General features: G+C 51.9%; 5 protein-coding genes across 6 annotated transcripts; 3 read left to right on the top strand and 2 right to left on the bottom strand.

Annotated features, from left to right (window-relative positions):
- The first annotated feature begins 3,703 nt into the window (after positions 1-3,703).
- Positions 3,704-5,009, top strand: Cldn9 (claudin 9). The gene has a single exon (XM_036197611.1). The coding sequence runs from the start codon at positions 4,304-4,306 to the stop codon at positions 4,955-4,957; it is 654 nt and encodes a 217-aa protein (XP_036053504.1). The 5' UTR covers positions 3,704-4,303; the 3' UTR covers positions 4,958-5,009.
- Positions 5,010-6,213: 1,204 nt separating this feature from the next.
- Cldn6 (claudin 6) lies at positions 6,214-6,879 on the bottom strand. The gene has a single exon (XM_036198276.1). It carries the CDS (start codon positions 6,877-6,879, stop codon positions 6,214-6,216), a length of 666 nt encoding a protein of 221 aa, XP_036054169.1.
- Positions 6,880-10,030: 3,151 nt separating this feature from the next.
- Positions 10,031-12,041, top strand: Tnfrsf12a (TNF receptor superfamily member 12A). Its single transcript, XM_036197320.1, has 4 exons — positions 10,031-10,197; positions 10,883-10,987; positions 11,211-11,345; positions 11,435-12,041. The coding sequence occupies exons 1-4, from the start codon at positions 10,104-10,106 to the stop codon at positions 11,488-11,490; spliced, it is 390 nt and encodes a 129-aa protein (XP_036053213.1). The 5' UTR covers positions 10,031-10,103; the 3' UTR covers positions 11,491-12,041.
- Positions 11,959-13,812, bottom strand: Hcfc1r1 (host cell factor C1 regulator 1). 2 transcript variants are annotated; one of them, XM_036197321.1, is made up of 3 exons: positions 13,411-13,812; positions 12,805-12,933; positions 11,959-12,597 (listed from the first exon to the last, which is right to left on the bottom strand). In XM_036197321.1, the coding sequence occupies exons 1-3, from the start codon at positions 13,494-13,496 to the stop codon at positions 12,462-12,464; spliced, it is 351 nt and encodes a 116-aa protein (XP_036053214.1). In that variant the 5' UTR covers positions 13,497-13,812; the 3' UTR covers positions 11,959-12,461. The 2 variants fall into 2 exon arrangements, with proteins under 2 accessions (XP_036053214.1, XP_036053215.1); XM_036197322.1 differs by lacking the exon at positions 13,411-13,812 and adding an exon at positions 13,149-13,384.
- On the top strand, positions 13,606-19,139 carry Thoc6 (THO complex 6). The gene is made up of 13 exons (XM_036197319.1): positions 13,606-13,930; positions 16,596-16,711; positions 16,809-16,873; positions 16,961-17,064; positions 17,155-17,192; positions 17,274-17,322; positions 17,422-17,493; positions 17,581-17,683; positions 17,958-18,007; positions 18,085-18,147; positions 18,438-18,548; positions 18,630-18,764; positions 18,840-19,139. The coding sequence occupies exons 1-13, from the start codon at positions 13,892-13,894 to the stop codon at positions 18,918-18,920; spliced, it is 1,026 nt and encodes a 341-aa protein (XP_036053212.1). The 5' UTR covers positions 13,606-13,891; the 3' UTR covers positions 18,921-19,139.
- Positions 19,140-19,143: the final 4 nt, after the last annotated feature.

Raw genomic sequence — 19,143 nt, 5'->3', positions numbered from 1 at the left:
TTGTTGTTGTTGTTGTTCTTTTAAGACAGGGTTTCTCTGTGTAGCCTAACTATCTTGGAACTCCACTCTGTAGACCCGGCTGGCTTCAAACTCAGGGATTCACCTGCCCCTGCCTCTACCTCTACCGAGTGCTGAGATTAAAGGTGGGTGTCATTATGGCCCAGTAAGGAAAAAAAATTTAAATAATGTATTAACTTAAAAAAAAGTTTGAGCCAGGCGGTGGTGGCACACGCCTGTGATCCCAGCACTCGGGAGGCAGAGGCAGTCAGATCTCTGTGAGTTCGAGGCCAGCCTGGGCTACAGAGTGAGTTCCAGGACAGGATCCAAAGCTACACAGAGAAACCCTGTCTCAAAAAAAAAAAAAAAAAAAAAAAAAAAAAAAAAATTTTGCTTTCTGTTTTTGTTTTTGTTTTCTTTTTTTCTTCTTCTTCCATTTATTTATTTATTTATTTATTTATTTATGTATGTATGTATGTATGTATTTATTTATTTATTTACAGGGCTGGAGAGGTTAAGAGCACTGATTATTCTTCCAGAGGTCCTGAGTTCAATCCCCAGCAACCACATGGTGGCTCACAATCATCTGTAATGAGATCTGGTGCCCTCTTCTGGCCTGCAGTCATACGTGCTGTATGCATAATAAATAAATAAATCTTAAAAAAAGCAAAAAACAAAAAACTTTTTTTTACAGCTCTCTTTGTAATCTTATGATAGCAAACTTCTCTTTCTAAAAGTGCTAAAACCTATACCTAGAAGAGATGAGTGGGCCACACCCCTGGGTTCCAATACTCACCTTCATAGACATGGAGCATCGAGATGTCTAAGCTGGCAAACATCACTACCTGAGTTTTATCTCCATGTCCCCGATGATAGAAAGAACTGACCCCTGCAAGTAATCTTTCACGGGCATGTGAGCACACACACACACACACACACACACACACACACACACACACACACCACGCTGTGACTCACACATACATAATAAATTAAGGGGAAAAAAAAAAAAACCTTTAAAACTTTAGCTGGGTAGTGGTGATGCATGCCGTTAATACCAGAGTAAGCATTCTCAGGGAACAGGGGCTGCACAGTAAAACTCTGTCTTTTTAAAAGAGAAAAGAAGAGCCGGGCATGGTGGCACACACCTTTAATACCAGCACTTGAGAGGCAGAGGCAGGTGCATCTCAGTGAGTTTGAGGACAGCCTGGTCTACAGAGCAAGTTCTAGGACAGCTAGGGCTACACAGAGAAACCCTGTCTTGAAATTAAAACCAAAACCAAAACCAAAAAACTACACATACACACAAAAACCAAAACAAAACATTTTGTAGGGCTTGGGGATTTAGCTCAGTGGTAGAGTGCTTGCCTAGCAAGTGCAAGGCCCTGGGTTCGGTCCTCAACTCCAAAAAAGGAAAAAAAAATTTTTTTTTTTTTGTAAAAGCCTAAAAACATAGTAGGGCAACACCTAAATCCCTGTGTGTGTGTGTGTGTGTGTGTGTGTGTGTGTGTGTGTGTGTGTGTCTCCCAGCCCTGCCCAGATCAAGGTTTACTCTGTGATAAGAGGTTGTCCTAACCTACAGCTTGAGAAGCCCCTCACTTCTGCTCCTCTTTGTCCTTTTTCAGGGCTAGGACCGGAACCCAGGGCCTGGTGTGTATGCGGGGCAAGTCCCTACCCTGAGCCACACCTCTGGTATCTCCCTTTTTATTAGTGTATAGTATTTACTCTCCAATATTACAGGTGTTGCGATGACATTTTCACAATGTACATCACATACTTTGCTGACATACTCCTTTTTCTTTCTTAAAAGATTTATATGGGCCGGGTGGTGGTACTGCAGGCCTTTAATCCCAGCACTCAGGAGGCAAAGCCAGGCAGATCTCTGTGAGTTCGAGGCCAGCCTGGTCTACAGAGTGAGATCCAGGACAGGCACCAAAACTACACAGAGAAACCCTGTCTCGAAAAAAGCCCCCCCCACACGCCAAAAAAAAAAAATTATGTGGGTGTACCTGAGTGTATATGTGTATTTTCTTCTCTCTCTCTCTCTCTCTCTCTCTCTCTCTCTCTCTCTCTCTCTTTGAGACAGGGTCTGGGATTAAAGATACCACACCAGGCCAGGCCTCCTTCTTCTTTTTTCTTTTCTTTGTTTGTTTTGGGTTTTTGTTGTTGTTGTTGTTTGGTGTTTTTGAGACTGAGTTTCTCTGTGTCCTGGAGCTAGCTCTGTAGACCAGGCTGACCTCAAACTCACAGAGATCCACTTGCCTCTGCCTCCCAAGTGCTGGGATTAAAGGTGTGAGCCACCAATGGGGCTGGAGAGATTGTTCAGTGGTTAAGAGCACTGGCTGCTTTCTGGAAGTCCCAGGTTGATTCCATTGCCCAGCTGGTGGCTCACAAACACCTGTATTGCTAGTTGCAGGGAATCTAATGCTCCCTTCCTGGCTTTGGCAGCACCAGGACATGAGTTGTTGTGCAGACAGACACGGAGGCAAACACGGGTCTCAGGATGCTGGCCTGGCCTCTTCTTTTCTTTTTTTCCTTTCAGTTTTTTTTATTAAATTCTTTTTGATAAGTTTTATTTATTTATTATGTACACAGAAGAGGGCACCAGATCTCATTACAAGTGGTTGTGAGCCACCATGTGGTTGCTGGGAATTGAACTCAGGACCTCTGGAAGAGCAGTCGGTGCTCTTAACCTCTGAGCCATCTCTCCAGCCCCCCCCCCTTTTTTTTTAAAATAACAGTCCTCAGAAGCTGAGCATGGTGGTACACACATCTTCATCATCAATAGGACTTAGGTGTCAGAGGCAGTTCTCTGTGAGTTCCAGGCCAGCCAGAGCTATGGAAAAAAAAAAAAGAAGAAAAAAAAAGAAAAGAAAAGCCTCAGGAGTTCCTAGCCTCAGGGCCCTCCAGGGATCATTCATGACTTCCATGACCTCCCTGAAATATGCACCCATTGGCAGCATTGTGTTCCCAGTGGAATGCTGGCTCTTTAGGTTTTCTCACCTGAGTCTCTGGTCCAAAGAGGTTAAGACAGCTAGTCCTTCCTGACACCCCTGGTAGGATCCACATTTGAGCTGAAATCTGGTAGCACTTTGTGAATGGAGACTCTAAGGGGTCTTTTTTGTGACCTGGAAGTCAGGGTTTAGGGACACTTTAATCCTCTGGACCTCACCCCCTTGCCCACCTCCGTGGTGTCTGGGCTTGGCTGGCTATTCACGTGACTATCAGAAAGAGTCCTCTCTGTCAGGGTCCCACTTGTCCCTTCTTGTCCCAGGCCTCTTTCTGCCCATCCACCTCTCCACAACAGGCTCTTTATCACCAGGCCGCAAGGGACCTTCCACAGCTTAGCTCAGCCCCCTAGTTTCGGCAGTGGGGGTGGAGTGGGAACACCTGAGCTGAGGTCGAAGCGTGTGTGTGTGTGTGTGTGTGTGTGTGTGTGTGTGTGTGTGTGTGTGTAGTAGTAGTTTTCTAGGCCGTTGCCTTAGTAATGCCATCTGAGCTGGGCGCCAGGCATCTGTTGTCTGGGAAACTGTAGGCAGGGCCTCTCCCCTAGGAGCTGCCAGGGTTGTTGAGCTGAGACTGGAGACAGATCAGATTCCAGAGAGTTCTGAAAAGGTGGGGAGCGGGGAGGGGGAGGGTAATGAGTAGTGGGGGCATATTTTTCCACCGTCACAGAGGGGACTAGACAGGTGACAAGAGGGAGCAGGTTAGCCTGAGTCTCATCAGCCTAGTTTTCTGTCCCAAGCCAAGAAATTGACTCCTCTGGTCCCTTTTCAGTTTGTCCTGTCTTCCTGGAATTCCTTTGTTCCTGGGTTTCCACTGGGTCTTGGCACCCCACCCCACCCCTCTTCACTATTGCTCTGGTTTTGCTACCCAATGGCAGCCTCCAGGTCCTTGTGGAGCTCCTCCCCTGCCTAGGCCTTAAAAACCCGCCTGCAGCCAGCGCCCTCAGACGCCCCAGGTGGCACCTCACCTGTTCTGAGACAAGCTGAGAGAAGGACTTCAACCAAGAGAGGAAGTGAGCAGCAGCAGAGAGGAACACGTCTGTTCCAAGTCCATGGCAGGTTTGGAGGTTTGTGACGGGCCACAGGCTTCCTAGAGGACACAAGCGATCCAGCTGAGCAGGACCTAAGGACTTCTTTGTATTCAGTGAGTATCAGATGCTGTGGCCCACAGATGTGAGGGCTGGCCTGGCCTGAGAGCAACAGATCCACCTCCTGTGCAATTGAGACCCATCCCGAACTCGAACTCCGAACCCTGTTGAGTGCGTGATTCAGGCTGAGAGCTGAGAAGACCTGAGGAGCAGATGGCTTCTACTGGCCTTGAACTCCTTGGCATGACCCTGGCAGTGCTAGGCTGGCTAGGGACCCTGGTGTCCTGTGCGCTGCCCCTGTGGAAGGTGACCGCCTTCATCGGCAACAGCATCGTTGTGGCCCAGGTGGTGTGGGAGGGGCTGTGGATGTCCTGTGTGGTCCAGAGCACCGGCCAGATGCAGTGCAAGGTGTACGACTCACTGCTGGCGCTGCCCCAGGACCTGCAGGCTGCCCGAGCCCTCTGCGTTGTCGCCCTCCTGCTTGCTCTGCTGGGCCTGCTGGTGGCGATCACCGGTGCCCAGTGCACCACATGTGTGGAGGATGAAGGTGCCAAGGCCCGAATTGTGCTCACCGCAGGGGTCCTCCTCCTCCTCTCGGGCATCCTGGTGCTCATCCCTGTCTGCTGGACAGCCCATGCCATCATCCAGGATTTCTATAACCCACTGGTGGCTGAAGCCCTCAAGAGAGAGCTGGGAGCCTCCCTCTACCTGGGCTGGGCAGCGGCTGCGCTGCTCATGCTCGGTGGAGGGCTCCTCTGTTGTACATGCCCCCCATCTCATTTTGAGCGGCCCCGTGGACCCAGGCTGGGCTACTCCATCCCTTCCCGTTCAGGTGCTTCAGGACTGGATAAGAGAGACTATGTGTGAGGCTGAGGCTTCCTTCCTCCAGAAGCTCAAACCTGCAGCCTTATGCCCAGGCACTAGGCTGCACCCTTGCATCTCTAATCAACCTCATGATCCAGGGAAGCTCACTTCTATTGGGTCAAGACTGGTATGTCTTGAGCCAACCCTTTGCTGTGGTTGCAATCTTGAGAAAGCGCCAAAGCTGTTGGGACCCTGGCCCATCCCTGCCTCCCAGGGTATTGCTGTTTTCCTCTCCTGAACGGATTTACTCTCCTCTCTCGGTGTGGAGCTGTGCCTTACCCCAGGAACCTGGGCCTCAGCCTCCTTGCCTTCAAAATAAGATGTGCAGTGACCAACAGCCTTCAGATGGTCACGTCTAGCTCAGCCACCACCTAAATCCAAGCAGCTCAGTGTCCTACCCGTTCTCCACCCTGAGCTGGGAATAAAAGCACATTGTAACTGGGCTTCCTCTGATCTGTGAAAAGTTTTGGGGGTGGGGGTGCTCCAGGTTCCAGCCAGCAAGCATGCTTGCATAGACTGAGCCAGAAAGGCTTGGAATTGATTATGGAACTGCCACCTCCCTCTAGATAGGTTCGTACCAGACACCAAATGACATCAAAAGCACACTATAAAAATCATGTTTTATTTAGTAAAACATTGTGTGGGTAGGGAAATGTGCAAGGTTAGAGAAAAGGGGGTGAGCTGGGACCTGATTTGGGGGAGAGTACATGGTAACTTTGGTAATGGGCTGTGGGGCCAAAGGTTGGAAGACTTGGAGTAGAAAATTCTTTGGTAACTTATCACCTGACCTTCCATGACTGGGAACTCTTAGGACAGGCCATCTTGGGGATCACAAAGGCCGGGTCCATAAGCAGTCTCAGAACAGGTTCTGCAGAAGATGCCCAGAGTGAATAAAGACACAAACTCTAAGTGTCAAAGTGTCACCCCTCCCGATGCATAATCTAAAAGTGAGAAATGCCAGCTTCAGAGCGAGGCCGAGTCTGGACTCAGGTTGAGGTAATTAAACTAGAGCTGGAGGTCAGTCAGAGCTCCATAATGACAGCCTGTCTCAGAACCAGATGAAACCAACCTTCTGGGCCCGTAACATACAGCTCATTGTAGAGGGCTGGCTTACCAAACATGTGGGGCCCCAGGCTCAATATCCAGTACTGCAAAACAGACACAAACTATACAACCCCAAGACTACTAGGCATCATTTCTTGATGGCTCAGCTCAAGGCCCCATGGCCTGGTCAGTAGAGCCTCACTCCCCAATGAGCATTAGACATAATTCTTGGTGGGGTATTCAGAGGGTCCACGAGAGACAGAATGTGGGGCAGATGTAGAATAGCGGGCCATGTAATGGCCAGGTCCCCGGGGCCCTCCAGGGGAGCAGGCGCAGCACAGCAGCCCTCCACCCAGCAGCAGAAGGCCTGAGGCTGCCCAGCCCAGATAGAGGGAGGCCCCCAGCTCCCGCTTTTGAGCATCAGCTACCAAGGGATTATAAAAGTCTTGAATGATAGAGTGGGCTGTCCAGCAGACAGGAATGAGGGTCAGGACGCCGGAGATGACAAAGATGACCCCAGAGATGAGCACCAGTCGAGACTTGGAATTCTTGTCTTCCACACAGGTAGTACACTTGGCTCCAGCTAGGTAGACCAGCAGGCCAAGCAGGACAACGAGGAGGGTGATGACACAGAGGGCTCGGGCAGCCTGCAGGTCCTGGGGCAGCGCCAGCAGTGAGTCGTACACCTTGCACTGCATCTGGCCGGTGCTCTGGACCACACAGGACATCCACAGCCCCTCCCACACCACCTGGGCCACAACGATGCTGTTGCCGATGAAGGCGGTCACCTTCCACATGGGCAGGGCACAGGATACCAGGGCATTGACCCAGCCAAGCAGGGTCAGGACGATCCCCAAGATTTGCAGACCGGCGGAGGCCATGGTGAGGTTGAGGGGGCTGTGTAGCGTGGAAAGATTGAAACAGAGGAATGTTAGTTAAAGCGTGGCAGGCCCGGATGTCCTATATCTTGCCAGCTGTGATACCAGCACCAAGTACCTTAACGGTTGGCTACAATGTTCTGCAGTGTGGGTTAGATACATTCCCTGGGCCAATCAAAAGTAAAATAAAGATTTAATTCTTCCCTAGTCGGTGACAGGTAAAGCACAGAATCCTGATTTTGTTTTGTTTTTTTCATGCAGGTTATAGGAAATAAGACAAAGCAGAAGGCCAGTCCAGTGACAGCTGCTTTCTCGTACATTTATTTTATTTAAGACAGGGTCTTATGTAGCCCAGGCTTGAATTGCCATGACTCCCATTGTAGTTGAGGCTGATCTTGAACTTCTGACCTTCTTGCTCCCACCTCCCTGAGTGCTGGGGTAACAGGCATTTACCACCTGTAACACCTCATCCAGATAATGCAGCATTGTGACTGACCTCAGGGCTTCTGCATGCCAGGCAAGCACTCTACAAACTGAGCTACATCCTCAGGTGCATTTTATCAGGTAAACCAAGTGACACAAAGGGCTGAAATGTCAGGCCAGGGGCATAGTTTTGGAAGGTTCCGGCTCTAGCCACAAGTTTCAGGTCCAACCTTATCACTTCAGCACTCAGGTGAGATCTAAGGCTTCCTCCCACCACCCAAAGCTCAAATGGAAACCCCCAGCTCCATTCCTGATGGATCTAATTCCTTGAAATCCTAGGCCTAGCCCTCCCCCACGCTCCAGTTATCTCTTCCCCATCGCTGGGAGTTGCTGGAGGCCCTTCCAGGCTGGGCCCAGCCCACCCTTGCTGAGAGATGAGGAAAAACAAACCCTTTCACCCAAAAGCAGGTTTTTCTAGGCTACCAGACGATTCGGTCTAGCCTCCACCTCTAAGGGTCAAGGTGCATACCCTTAAGAGTGGAAGCACTGGTTTGGGGATTTAGCTCAATGGTAGAGTGCTTGCCTAGCAAGCGAAAGGCCCTGGGTTCGGTCCTCAGTTCTTTAAAAAAAAAAAAAAAAGGGAAAGAATGGGAAAGAATGGGAGCATTCTTTCGAATTTCAGACCAAAGGCCGTGCTACTTTTCCTCTCTCGACACAGCTTCGTAAGGAGCTAAAAGTTCAAGACCCCAGTGCCTTCGGTGGCAGGCTGCACCTGTGTCCTTCACGTCACTTCACATTGGTGGCACTAAGGGAATCAGTTGTGCTCGCCGCCATGCTGTGGCTCCCCCTTACCCTGGTTCTAAGAGTGCACCTTGCACCTAAGAATGGCATAGGCCTCTCTCACTGGCAGTCTCACGCTGGAGTCAACATCTGGAGAGACATTCGCTCCTCCTCACGTCTGTCCCTCTCCACTTACCAAGTGCTCACTCAGCTTTGTCCGAGGGCGTCCTGTCCGGCTCGGCCACCCGGGGCTGGTTGGTTATCAAGCCTAGGAGTGCGCGACCAGGAGGGGCTTAATGGCGGCCCGAAGCCGGGTCCGCGCCTGCAGGTGAGGGGGAGGGGAGTCCCGCCCCAGAGAAACCAAGCAGGTGGAGGAGGGGCGTTCCAGGTTTCGGTGTCTTTGTCCCGGGGGAGGGGGAGGGGCGTTTAACTTTTCGGGGCCGCGGGTACTCGATCGCCTAGAGGGGCTCGATGTAACCACTTCCTGCCTAGGGCCTCGATGACCCAAGTGGCTGCCACCAGGATCGAAGCTCCAGCTCTCTGCACACGCCCGCACGCACCCTGCCACATCCCCAGCCCGCATATCTCCACGCCCGCAACTCACACTTGCCCCAGGCTCACCTGCAAAAGGGACAGCAAAGATTCCCAAGTCGAAAGTAGGGACGAGGGCGGAGGCAAGGGGTCTTAAAGTCGCAATGACGTCACTGGACCACCTCCCTCTGGGAGGGGCAGAGACCCCCTCCCTGACAACAGCCAGAGTGCTTTTCTCAGCTAGGTCCCTTAGTGGCTGGCGACTCCAGCGGCAACACCTGCTACTTGCTGAGTTCAGCGACCCGAGCTGTGACTTGAGAATTCACTCAACTTCCACAGCCACAGTTTCTTACTTGGCGAATGGAGACGAGTCTGCATGTTACTATGTAAGTCTAAGGTACAAATTAAAGGGCACATTACTTTTTTGGCGGGGGTAGGGACTGCCTAACTGTGGTCAGAGGACAGACAGCGAAAGTTGGTTCTTGTCTTCCACGCTATCGGCCCTGGGGATCGAACTCAGATCGCTAGGCTTGGCAGCAGGCATCCTTACCCGCTGAGCCATCTCCCTGTTTTTGTATACCCCGAGGCCCTTAAGAAAGCAGCAAGTGGGTCTGGAAAGATGGCTCACCGGTTAGGAGCCTTTCTGCTCTTCCAGGTGAACGGGTTTTTTACACCCAGCTTATAACTACCTGTAATTCCATCTCTAGGAGATCCGTTGCCCTCTTCTGGACGCCAGGGACACTCATACACATATGGCACATACACATACACAAAAATAAAATAAATCTTAAAAAAAATATATAGCATGCATATACTTGTAGTACTGTTTACTGATACAGGAGAATCCGGAAATAGAGACCAGTCTGGGCTATAAGGCAAGATTCTAACAAAGCAAAACAAAACAAACAAACCAAAGAAAATCTAGGTGTGGTGGCGCCTGCCTGCAATTCTAGCACTTGGGAGGCTGAGACAGGAGAATTATTTTGAGTTTGAGGCTAGCCTGGGATACAGTATGAGATCCTGTCTCAAAAAACCAAAACCAAACAAAGCAAGCGAACATAAAGGCTGTATGGGTATCGCTCAGTGCTTGCCTGGTGTATTCAATCCTCTGGTTTCCACCCCAGAATTGCAAAATAATAGACAAACATAATTTATTTGGACTTAAAATTTCTTTCTTTCTTTCTTTTTTTTTTTTTTTTTGCAATTAACGTCTTATAGCTGATTTCCCCCGCTCCACACCCTTGGGACTAAGGCTTGCAGAGGGAGGAGCAGGGTAGACGTCCTCCGGCGTTCTCGACACTTGGAGGATTGTGTTGAATGAATGACTTTATTAGTGGACTGCTTGCTCTCGGCACCGCAAAGCCGAGTGGATGTTGGGGCGGGCAGAGGCAAGGGCTCCGCCCCGGAAGGCGGGGGCGGGGGCGGAGCCCCAGCCCTGAGTCTTGGCCCGCGGGGAGTGGGAACAGACTGCTGTAGCCGCGGGACCGGCAGTCATGGCTCCCGGTTGGCCGCGGCCTCTGCCGCAGATCCTCGTGTTGGGACTCGGGTTGGTGCTGATGCGCGCCGCGGCCGGGGAACAGGCACCAGGTATGCTTGGCTCAGGGGACGGTGAGCCTCGTATTTGGGGGCTCAGGAACAGAATCTGGGTGCCTGGAGATGAGTGGAACCGGGTAGTCGTGCGGATCTGTGATCCGTGGACTTTAGGCAGCGTATTCCAAGTGGGGAAGGTCTCAATCCACTCCAAGTTTTATCCACAATCTGAGTCGCTGCTTCGCTACCTGTCTAATAAGGTGTGGGGTCTTTCGTCTTGAAAGTTCGAGCCAGAGTAGAGAGAAAGTAAACTTTGAGGGAAAGAGGTTTGTTTTGGTAAGGGGCAGGCCCTCACCCTGGTCTGTAATGGGGTCTGACCAGTCCGATAGCTAAGAATCGCGAAGGGGCACTGGGGTCTTTGCCCTCTATACCATGTGGGGGTGCCCCTTCCATCCGGTGACTTCAATGCCCAGTTATGCGGGAGGAGGGACTGGGGTCGGGCCCAGTGCCCAGGAGTGAGTCACACTGGCGGGGGGGGACGACATCACCCCCCCCCCAGTCGCGCGCTACCCGACCCCCTCCCGCACTGCCGTGTCTCGGTCAGGCGGTGCGGTCACCTGTGAGGAATGCGGGGGTGGGGGGGCGATGGTGACTCACGTTATTTGAGCCGACTGACCCTGACCTCAGCCCCCAGAATAGCCGCGCCCAGCCGCCAGCTTCTGACTTGCAGCCCCCTCCCCAGGCACCGCCCCGTGCTCTAGCGGAAGCTCCTGGAGCGCGGATCTCGACAAGTGCATGGACTGCGCTTCATGTCCAGCGCGACCACACAGCGACTTCTGCTTGGGATGTGAGTGGGGGCGGGGCCGGTGGCGAGCGGATCCTGGGAAGTGGGTAGTGGGTTGCTGGGGCGGAGAGGAGGGTCGGGAACTTAGAATCTAGGAAATCAAGGAGGACCGACTGGGGAGGGGGCTTCTATCCGGCTGGGATCACTCTGTGGGGCAAAGTTTGAGACCCCCTTGGGACGGACTGGCTTCCCAAGGGCGAGATCTGATTTGAGTCCTGGCCACTAGGCGCAGCCGCACCTCCTGCCCCCTTCAGGCTGCTCTGGCCCATTCTGGGAGGCGCTCTTAGTCTGGCCTTGGTTTTGGCGCTGCTTTCTGGTTTCCTGGTCTGGAGACGGTGCCGACGGAGAGAAAAGTTCACTAGTAAGTGACCTCCCCACCCTCACTCCTCCCACCTCCCCCACCACTTCCCTGAATGTCCCCTAATCACACCCCCACTTCTTATCTTCCAGCCCCCATAGAGGAGACTGGTGGAGAGGGCTGCCCAGGTGTGGCACTGATCCAGTGAGGGGCAGCCGCGCTGGTGCCCACTCATCGTCCATTCATTCATTCTGGAGCCAGCCTGGCCCTCCAGACACAACCCGAGCCAGACTCCTCCAACCACAAGGGGGTGGGGTGAGGTGGTGATTCACCTCCAAAGACCGGGCTTAGGGTTCAGGGGAGCCTTCTAAGGTGTCTAGATTGCCCTGTCTCTGGTTCCAGGGCAGACAGCCTCAGGCTGGGTCACAAAGCAACACATACTAAGGAACTGCAGCATTTGCACAAGGGGGTCTCTTGCTCCCCCCAAATTCTGGAGACCTGGCTGACTTGGGAAACAGACACACTAGGTCCCACTCTCTCAGATGGGCTGAAATTCAACTGCACTTGAGTTTCAGTCCTGGGAGTTGGTCAGATTTAGGGACCTGTTCTTAACACTAAGGGGGCTGGCCCTCTGGGAGGGCCGGCCCTAAATCAAACACACACACAACCCATCCCCTAATGGGGAAGGGAAATATTTATTTGGGGATAAAGTTTGGAGGGGAGGGAGAATTTATTAATAAAAGAATCTCTAACTTTAAATGGTTTGGAGTATGGCCTGATCCCTAGCCTGACTCCCCAGAACTGGAGGGAGGGAGGGAGTCAGTCGGCCGCTGCGGGGGCGGGGGGGTGAGGCTCTGACTCACACATTCTCAATGCCTGGAGCCAGGCCTGCCAGGACCTGGCTTGCCCTCACCGTTTTCCAGGGAAGATTTTGAGGAGAAAACCCCAGCATCCAGCACTCCACCCTTCCCACAGGCTGTTGAGAAACCTTCAACTGCGCAGAAATCTTTATTCACTAATGGGGTGATACTTTCCCTTCCCAAGCTGCTGCCCCTCCCATTCAGGTTTCATTGAGCTCAGTATCATCTATCCTGTTACAGGGGAAGGACCTCATCCCTCTCGGGGTTGCTGGTCTTTGTTGTCAGGAACACGGTGGGGAGGGACACTGACCATCAGCACTTAGAGCTCCATGACATCCCCAGCTGGGGATGCAGGGTAGAAGGGACTGGGGGTATCCCCCAGCCTCAGCAGCCTGAGTGCCTCAGGGATCAGGCTCCCAGGATAGCGCCAGAGAAGCAGCTCTGGGCAAGGGCTCCTGAAAGAAGGAAAAAAGACAGTGAAGGTATGGGGCAGAGGCTGGCCTGGCAAAGCCACCTCCCACCAGGTCCAGGTCCCCGGAGCCAAAGATGGAAAACAGCACAGAAGTTGGCTAGAAGCTAAAAATAGCATGATGAGGCAGAGCATGAGGAGGGGCTCTGAGGACCGAGATCCTCCAGAAGGCCGTGCAAGGGGAGGTGCCTACCTGAGTGGTGGCAGGGCTCGGGGAAAAGTCACAGGAGGACTGCAGTAGGGGTGGTCATTATGTAGGCTGAGTCGGGAGAAGTGGGTGGCCATGTTCTCTTCAGACAGAAACTGCTTGTGCAAGGGTTCCCTGGGGGAAAGACCAGAGGAACAGAGGCAGGGATGTTGAGGGTGGAAGCAAACTGATGAGGAGGCAAAGGTGACATCTAAGGAGACCCATCTGCCCCCAACTTAAGGCTCTTTCGCCAGGGGTCTCCGTGCTCATGGGCACAGCTCTTAGGAGAGGGGAGCTGGGAAATAGAGCCAGGTGTAGCCCACCTTTCCCCTTCCCGAAGATCTGCCCACCTGAGCCTGCAGAGTAAGTCAGGGATTCCAGAATCGGTCGTGTCTGTGTGGCCTAAGCCACCTTCCTCTCCCAGGCCATCATCCACCAGGCTACCTCGGAAATCCTGACCGTGGCTTCCCAGCTACAACACAAGCTCAAGCACCACGGTTTCCTGCACCACCTCGCCTCACTTCCTAGGATCACCCTAGTGACCGGCCCTGGGTCGCCAGCCAGAGCTCTTACCCTCCGTTAGTCCGGCCCACCCAGGGACCGCTTACGCACCTGGCGTCCAGGCCGCGAGTCACCCCAGTGGTGGCCCGTGGGTCCCGAATCGGGGGGCCTCGTTCCAGGGGCTGTTGTAGGATCATTACGGTTCGGGGTCCTGCAGATAGAGGGGTGGGATCCCGGCGGCAGAGGCGGAGCCTTTGAGGGCGTGGTACAACGCGAGGGGCGGGGCCACGGCGTGCGCACTGGAGACGTTCCACGCAGGCGCGGAAGGCGAGCAGCGCGAGGTTAGAAGGCGGGACAGGTCGGCGGGGTGGGGGAGGGGATTGGCGTAGCTGGACCGTCTCAGACGCTACTTAGCATAAGCGTGCTTCGCGGAGCTCTCCTAGGTTTCGGTTATTCGAGACAGTACCGGCCTGCCGCCTTAGTTGTTGGACGTTAGGCAGTGCCAGGTCCTGGAGCGCAACGAGAATCAGACACGTAGGGAAGCGAGAGGTTGTGTCGCGCGTAGAGCCCTCTGGGACTTGTAGTTCTGAAGATGGAGCACGCCACACCATCCCCGATGCCTCTGGGTCAGGTGAGTCGAGTGTGCGCTCAGTGCCTTCTGGGGTTTGTAGTCTTGCCCTGCCCGGGTGGCCAAAGAATACTCAGGATACCCAGTGTGCGTAGTTGGTTTGTGGGACTCGGACTCTGACCCCCAAAATCATGACCCGTGATCTTTGGAATCTAATTGTGACAATCAGAGGGATTAGTTGTCAGTACATTTTACTGTGAAGTATAATAAGGTCACTTAAAAAATTTAGCAGCGTTGGACGTGGTGCCACACGCCTTTAATCCCAGTACTGTGGCGACAGATGCAGACATATCTCTGTGAGTTAGAAACTAGTCTGCTGCATAGTGAGCTCCAGCTCATCCAGAGCTACATCCTGAGACCCTGACTTTAAAAAAAGTTAATCATAATTGTACATGAGCCTTTGTTTTTAAACTCAGGGCCTTGGGCGTTGTAAGAACATGCTCTATCGTATAGTTACACCCTAGCTTATTGTTTGTGAGACAGTCTCATATATCTCCAGCTTTCTTTGAACTTTGTTATATAATGGAGAATGACCTTGAATTTATGTTCCTCGAGCCTTTACCTCCCTCTGAGTGTTATGGGCTATTAGGTGTGCCATAATGCCCAATATATACAGTGCTGATACTCAAACACAGGACTTTGGGTAAGAATAGGCTTTAGCAGTTGGAGAGAGAGAAGAGGACCCGAGTTGGTTCCAAGCACTCAAGTTCCAAAGCTTGTAATTGTCTGTACCTCCAGCGCCAAGGGACCTGAATCCTCTGGCTTCTGTGAACATCTGTGCTCATTTGCACAGACTCCCCTCATACACATATACACATAATTATAAAAAAAAAAAAAAAAAAGCATGAGCCAGATGGTGGGGGGAGCATATGCCTTTAATCCCAGCACTGGGTGGGGGAGGGAGCAGGCAGGTGGATCTCTAAGTTCCAGGCCAGCCTGGTCTACAGAGTGAGTTTCAGGACAGCCAGGAGCTACACAGAGAAACCCTGTGCCTCCCCCCCCAATAAATAAATGAATGAATGAATGAATAAATAAATAAATAAGAGCATGATCTACCAATTGAGTAGTTACCCTAGTCACAAGAGCCACTTCATCGTTTAGAAACCAGTTTTCATGAAGTACATCCGGCTGGCCTGCTTCTTCCTCTCAAGTGTTGGGATTAAAGGCTTGCCACTACACTAGGCCCACTAATTTTCCTGTGAGATTTATTCATTGTTTTATGTCTATAAATGTTTTATGTTTGCTGTGTGTGTTTATGGTACCCTCAGAGGCCAGAAGAGGCATTGCAGGGGACTGGAGAGATGGCCCGGTGGTTAAAAGCACTTGCTACTCTTCCAGAGGTATTAAGTTCAGTGCCCAGCACCCACATAGGAATGGGTTCACAGATGCCTGGAATCCAGTTCCAGGAGATCCAACACCCCCTTTTAGTCTTCAAGGGCACTCACATACACAGCGCATACATACAAATTTTAAGAAAAAACCAAAACAGAACAAAAATACAACAAACAAGAAACAAGGCTAATGACTTAAAGCCTTTATTCCCAGCACTTGCAAGGCAGAAGTAGGCAGATTCTCTATGAGGCCAGCCTGCTCTGCATAGTGAGTTCTGGGGACAAGAGGGCTTCCTGTGAGAACCTTTCTGAGGCAGGGGAGGTGACATCAGATCTCCTGGAACTGGAGTAACAGATGGTTGTGATCTACCATGTGGGTGCTGTGAGAGTCCTCTACAAGAGTTACATGCTAAGCCATCTCTCCATGTACACACACACACACACACACACACACACACACACACACACACACACATACACACACACACAGAGGCATGCACGTGTTTTAAAGATTGATTTATTATTTTTACTCACTTAGTTTTTTGAGACACAGTCGACATATTTCAGGCTGGCCTGGAGTTTGTCATGGAGTGGAGGATGTCCTCCTGCCTCCACCTCCTGAGTGCCAGGGTCACAGGCCACAGTGTGCTTGCTTTATGCAGTGTGCAGTGCTGGGGATTGAGTTTAAGGCTTGGTGCATGCTGACCGAGTGCTCTATCAATTCAATTACATCCTCAGATGTGTGTGATGTGTGTGTGTGGATTTGAGACTATCTCATGTAGCCCAGGCTACCCTTGAATTACCACTGATCCTCCTGCTTCCTCTTGTCTAGTGCTGGGATTATAGTTGTGCACTTCCACATCTGGCTACAAAGCTCTTACTTACTATTCATTCGTTTACCTGATCGTGACAGGTCTCCTGCCAGTGCCTTCTGTCTGGTAAGCTGGCAGGAGAGGCCTGGTGCCTGCTGGGTTTTAGGTAATGTTCCTCAGTTCTCCTTTTCACTCCCTTCCTAGAGCGGCTCCTCTCTTTTAAGATTTGTTTATTTGTCATGTACACAGTGCTCTGCCTGCATGTGCCCTTGCTGCCAGAAGAGGGCATCAGATCCCACTAGAGATGGTTGTGAGCCACCATGTGGTTGGTGGGAATTGAACTCAGGACCTCTAGAAAAGCAGTCAGTGCTCTTAACCTCTGAGCCATCTCTCCAGCCTTGGAGCCACTCTTGTATGGGGAGAGAACGGCGGTTATGGCTGAGAAAGGCTGGAGTCTGGGCAGGGGAGACAAACAGGAGTCTATAGGAGGAGGCCCCAGACTCCTCATCCACCTTCTTCCCACAGGCTGAGGTATTTCAGGCCCTGCAGCGACTCCACATGACCATCTTTTCCCAGAGTGTCTCACCCTGCGGGAAGTTTCTGGCAGCTGGCAACAATTACGGGCAGATCGCCATCTTCAGGTACCCTCTATTCTGATTCCCACCACACACGAGCCTTCTGGGATTAATGCTCCTTGTCTCTGACTCTTGGTCCCATCCCCCCACACCTTTCTTTCAGTTTATCTGCTGCCTTGAGTTCAGAGGCCAAAGAAGAAAGCAAAAAACCCATGGTGACCTTCCATGGTGGGTATAGCTGTTGGGTATGGTTCAGGAGACCTCAGGGTAGAGATGGGAACACAGTGGGCTCATTAACATTTTCTGTCTCTTTAGCCCATGATGGGCCTGTCTACAGCATGGTCTCTACAGATCGACATCTACTCAGTGCTGGGGATGGGGAAGTGAAGGGCTGGCTTTGGGCAGAAATCCTCAAGAAGGTAAGGAGTCCAGAACCTATAAACAGGCTGGGCTTCCCCACTTGGAGAGGTTTGGGATCATTCAGTGTTTCCTCCTATGTTTCTTTTGAGGGCTGTAAGGAACTGTGGCGTCGTCAGCCTCCATACAGGTGAGCAAGGACTATGTTGGTGGAGGGCATGTGAGGTCATGGACACTATCTCTGTGAATCTGACACTTTTCTTCCACCTAGGACCAGCCTGGAAGTACCTGAAATCAATGCCTTGCTGCTTGTCCCCAAGGTCTGAGCTCTTTGTGACCATTCTAGGCCAAACATTCCACCTTTACTCTTTCTCTGCCCTGATTACACCAACTTTCAGCTCTCTCCTGTTCTCCCATAGGAGAATTCACTCATTCTAGCTGGGGGAGATTGTCAGCTGCATACTATGGACCTGGAAACTGGGACCTTCACAGTGAGTAGGATCTGGAGCCAGGGCAAGTCTGGGCCAAAGGTAGTATGCTTCCTGGATCTCCCCCTGAGCCTTCTTTTTGCCCTGCAGAGGGCCCTCCGGGGCCACACAGACTATGTCCATTGCCTGGCACTCAGGGACCGCAGCCCTGAGGTGCTGTCCGGTGGTGAGGATGGCGCTGTACGGCTTTGGGGTAAGGACAAGTGCTGTACGGCTTTGGGGTAAGGACAAGTCCAGTTAGACAGTAAGAAAGTACACTGGGTCTGGTGGCTCATGTCCTTAATCCCAGCACACGGGAGGCAGAGGCAGGCTGATCTCTGTGAGTTCGAGGCCAGCCTGGTCTACAGAGCGAGTTCTAAGACAGCCAGAGTAACCCTGTCTCAAAAAACAAAAAGACGAAAAACAGGTGAGAAGGTAAGAGTGGGCTTTGTGGCTCATCCAGAGTCCTGGTGTCTCGTTCCCCACAGATCTCCGTATAGCCAAAGAGGTTCAGACCATTGAAGTCTATAAGCATGAGGTGAGGAGAGGCCCACATTCTTGTCTGTCCCTCAGTGGTCCATCCTCTGGTCTCCTCACCTCTTCTCTCCTTCCCAGGAGTGCTCAAGGCCCCACAATGGGCGCTGGATTGGATGTCTGGCTACCGACTCAGACTGGATGGTGAGCTGGGCAGAGTGTGGGCTGGAGAGATCACTAAGTCCATGGCTCACAGTGACTGGGGCCTGCTGCCTTTTTTGTTTGTTTGTTTGTTTTGTTTTGTTTTTGTTCTTTGGGCTTTTTTTGTTTTTTGAGACAGGGTTTCTCTGTAGCTTTGGAGCCTGTCCTGGAACTTGCTTTGTAGACCAGGTTGGCCTCGAACTCACAGAGATCCACCTGCTTCTGCCTCCCGAGTGCTGGGATTACAGGCATGCGCCACCACCGCCCAGCCATCTCGCTGCCTTTCTGCCTAGGTCTGTGGAGGGGGCCCAGCGCTCACCCTCTGGCACCTTAGGTCTTCCACGCCCACCACTGTCTTTCCTATTCGGGCACCACAGAAGCATGTCACCTTCTACCAGGACCTGGTGAGTCCATATTGATCCTGTCACCTTGTCCAGTGCCCCTGTCTATTCCTGACCCCTGAATCTCCTCTTTGTGTCCCACAGATCCTATCTGCTGGCCAGGGCTGTTGTGTCAACCACTGGCAGCTGAGTGGGGAGCTTAAGGCCCAGGTGCCTGGTTCCTCCCCAGGGCTGCTCAGCCTAAGCCTCAACCAGCAGCCAGCAGCCCCCGAGTGCAAGGTGGGTCTTGGAACAGATGTGGGATCACAGGGGCCTATGGAAAGGGAGGATCAGCCATGTCTTCTTGGCTTTTAGGTTCTGACTGCTTCAGGCAACAGCTGTCGAGTGGATGTCTTCACCAACCTGGGCTACCGAGCTTTCTCCATGTCCTTCTGACATCATGATCCTTAGTCTCGGGCTAGAGTGATGTTTGTGTTTTGGGATAGGGTCTTATACTTTAGCCCAGGCTGGCCTGGAACTCGCTTTGTGAATCAGCTTGGTCTCAAACTTTGAGCATTCCTTCTGTTGCTGACGTGCTGAGGTTTAGATCTATGAACCACTACACTAAGCTTTTTTTTTTTCTTTTTTTCCTGTCAAAATAAAGTTTTAGGCTTTTTTG

The sequence above is a fragment of the Onychomys torridus genome, chromosome 8, assembly GCF_903995425.1.
Source record: "Onychomys torridus chromosome 8, mOncTor1.1, whole genome shotgun sequence".
Lineage (NCBI taxonomy): Eukaryota > Metazoa > Chordata > Mammalia > Rodentia > Cricetidae > Onychomys > Onychomys torridus.
The sequence above is the reverse complement of the archived record's forward strand: the minus strand, read 5'-3'. Positions and strand labels throughout refer to the sequence as shown.

What these genes read in the sequence shown, in the direction of transcription:
- Cldn9 (XM_036197611.1), top strand. Translation starts at nt 4,304, where the DNA reads ATGGCTTCTACTGGCCTTGAACTCCTTGGCATGACCCTGGCAGTGCTA.
- Tnfrsf12a (XM_036197320.1), top strand. Translation starts at nt 10,104, where the DNA reads ATGGCTCCCGGTTGGCCGCGGCCTCTGCCGCAGATCCTCGTGTTGGGA. An exon ending in GGCCGGGGAACAGGCACCAG is followed by an intron (nt 10,198 to 10,882) that starts GTATGCTTGGCT and finishes CCCCCTCCCCAG; the next exon opens with GCACCGCCCCGTGCTCTAGC. An exon ending in CAGCGACTTCTGCTTGGGAT is followed by an intron (nt 10,988 to 11,210) that starts GTGAGTGGGGGC and finishes CCTGGCCACTAG; the next exon opens with GCGCAGCCGCACCTCCTGCC.
- Cldn6 (XM_036198276.1), bottom strand. Translation starts at nt 6,879, where the DNA reads ATGGCCTCCGCCGGTCTGCAAATCTTGGGGATCGTCCTGACCCTGCTT.
- Thoc6 (XM_036197319.1), top strand. Translation starts at nt 13,892, where the DNA reads ATGGAGCACGCCACACCATCCCCGATGCCTCTGGGTCAG. An exon ending in ACCCATGGTGACCTTCCATG is followed by an intron (nt 16,874 to 16,960) that starts GTGGGTATAGCT and finishes CTGTCTCTTTAG; the next exon opens with CCCATGATGGGCCTGTCTAC. An exon ending in TTGAAGTCTATAAGCATGAG is followed by an intron (nt 18,008 to 18,084) that starts GTGAGGAGAGGC and finishes TCTCCTTCCCAG; the next exon opens with GAGTGCTCAAGGCCCCACAA.
- Hcfc1r1 (XM_036197321.1), bottom strand. Translation starts at nt 13,496, where the DNA reads ATGATCCTACAACAGCCCCTGGAACGAGGCCCCCCGATTCGGGACCCA. An exon ending in ACTCGCGGCCTGGACGCCAG is followed by an intron (nt 12,934 to 13,410) that starts GTGCGTAAGCGG and finishes TCTTTCCCCCAG; the next exon opens with GGAACCCTTGCACAAGCAGT. An exon ending in CGAGCCCTGCCACCACTCAG is followed by an intron (nt 12,598 to 12,804) that starts GTAGGCACCTCC and finishes TCCTTCTTTCAG; the next exon opens with GAGCCCTTGCCCAGAGCTGC.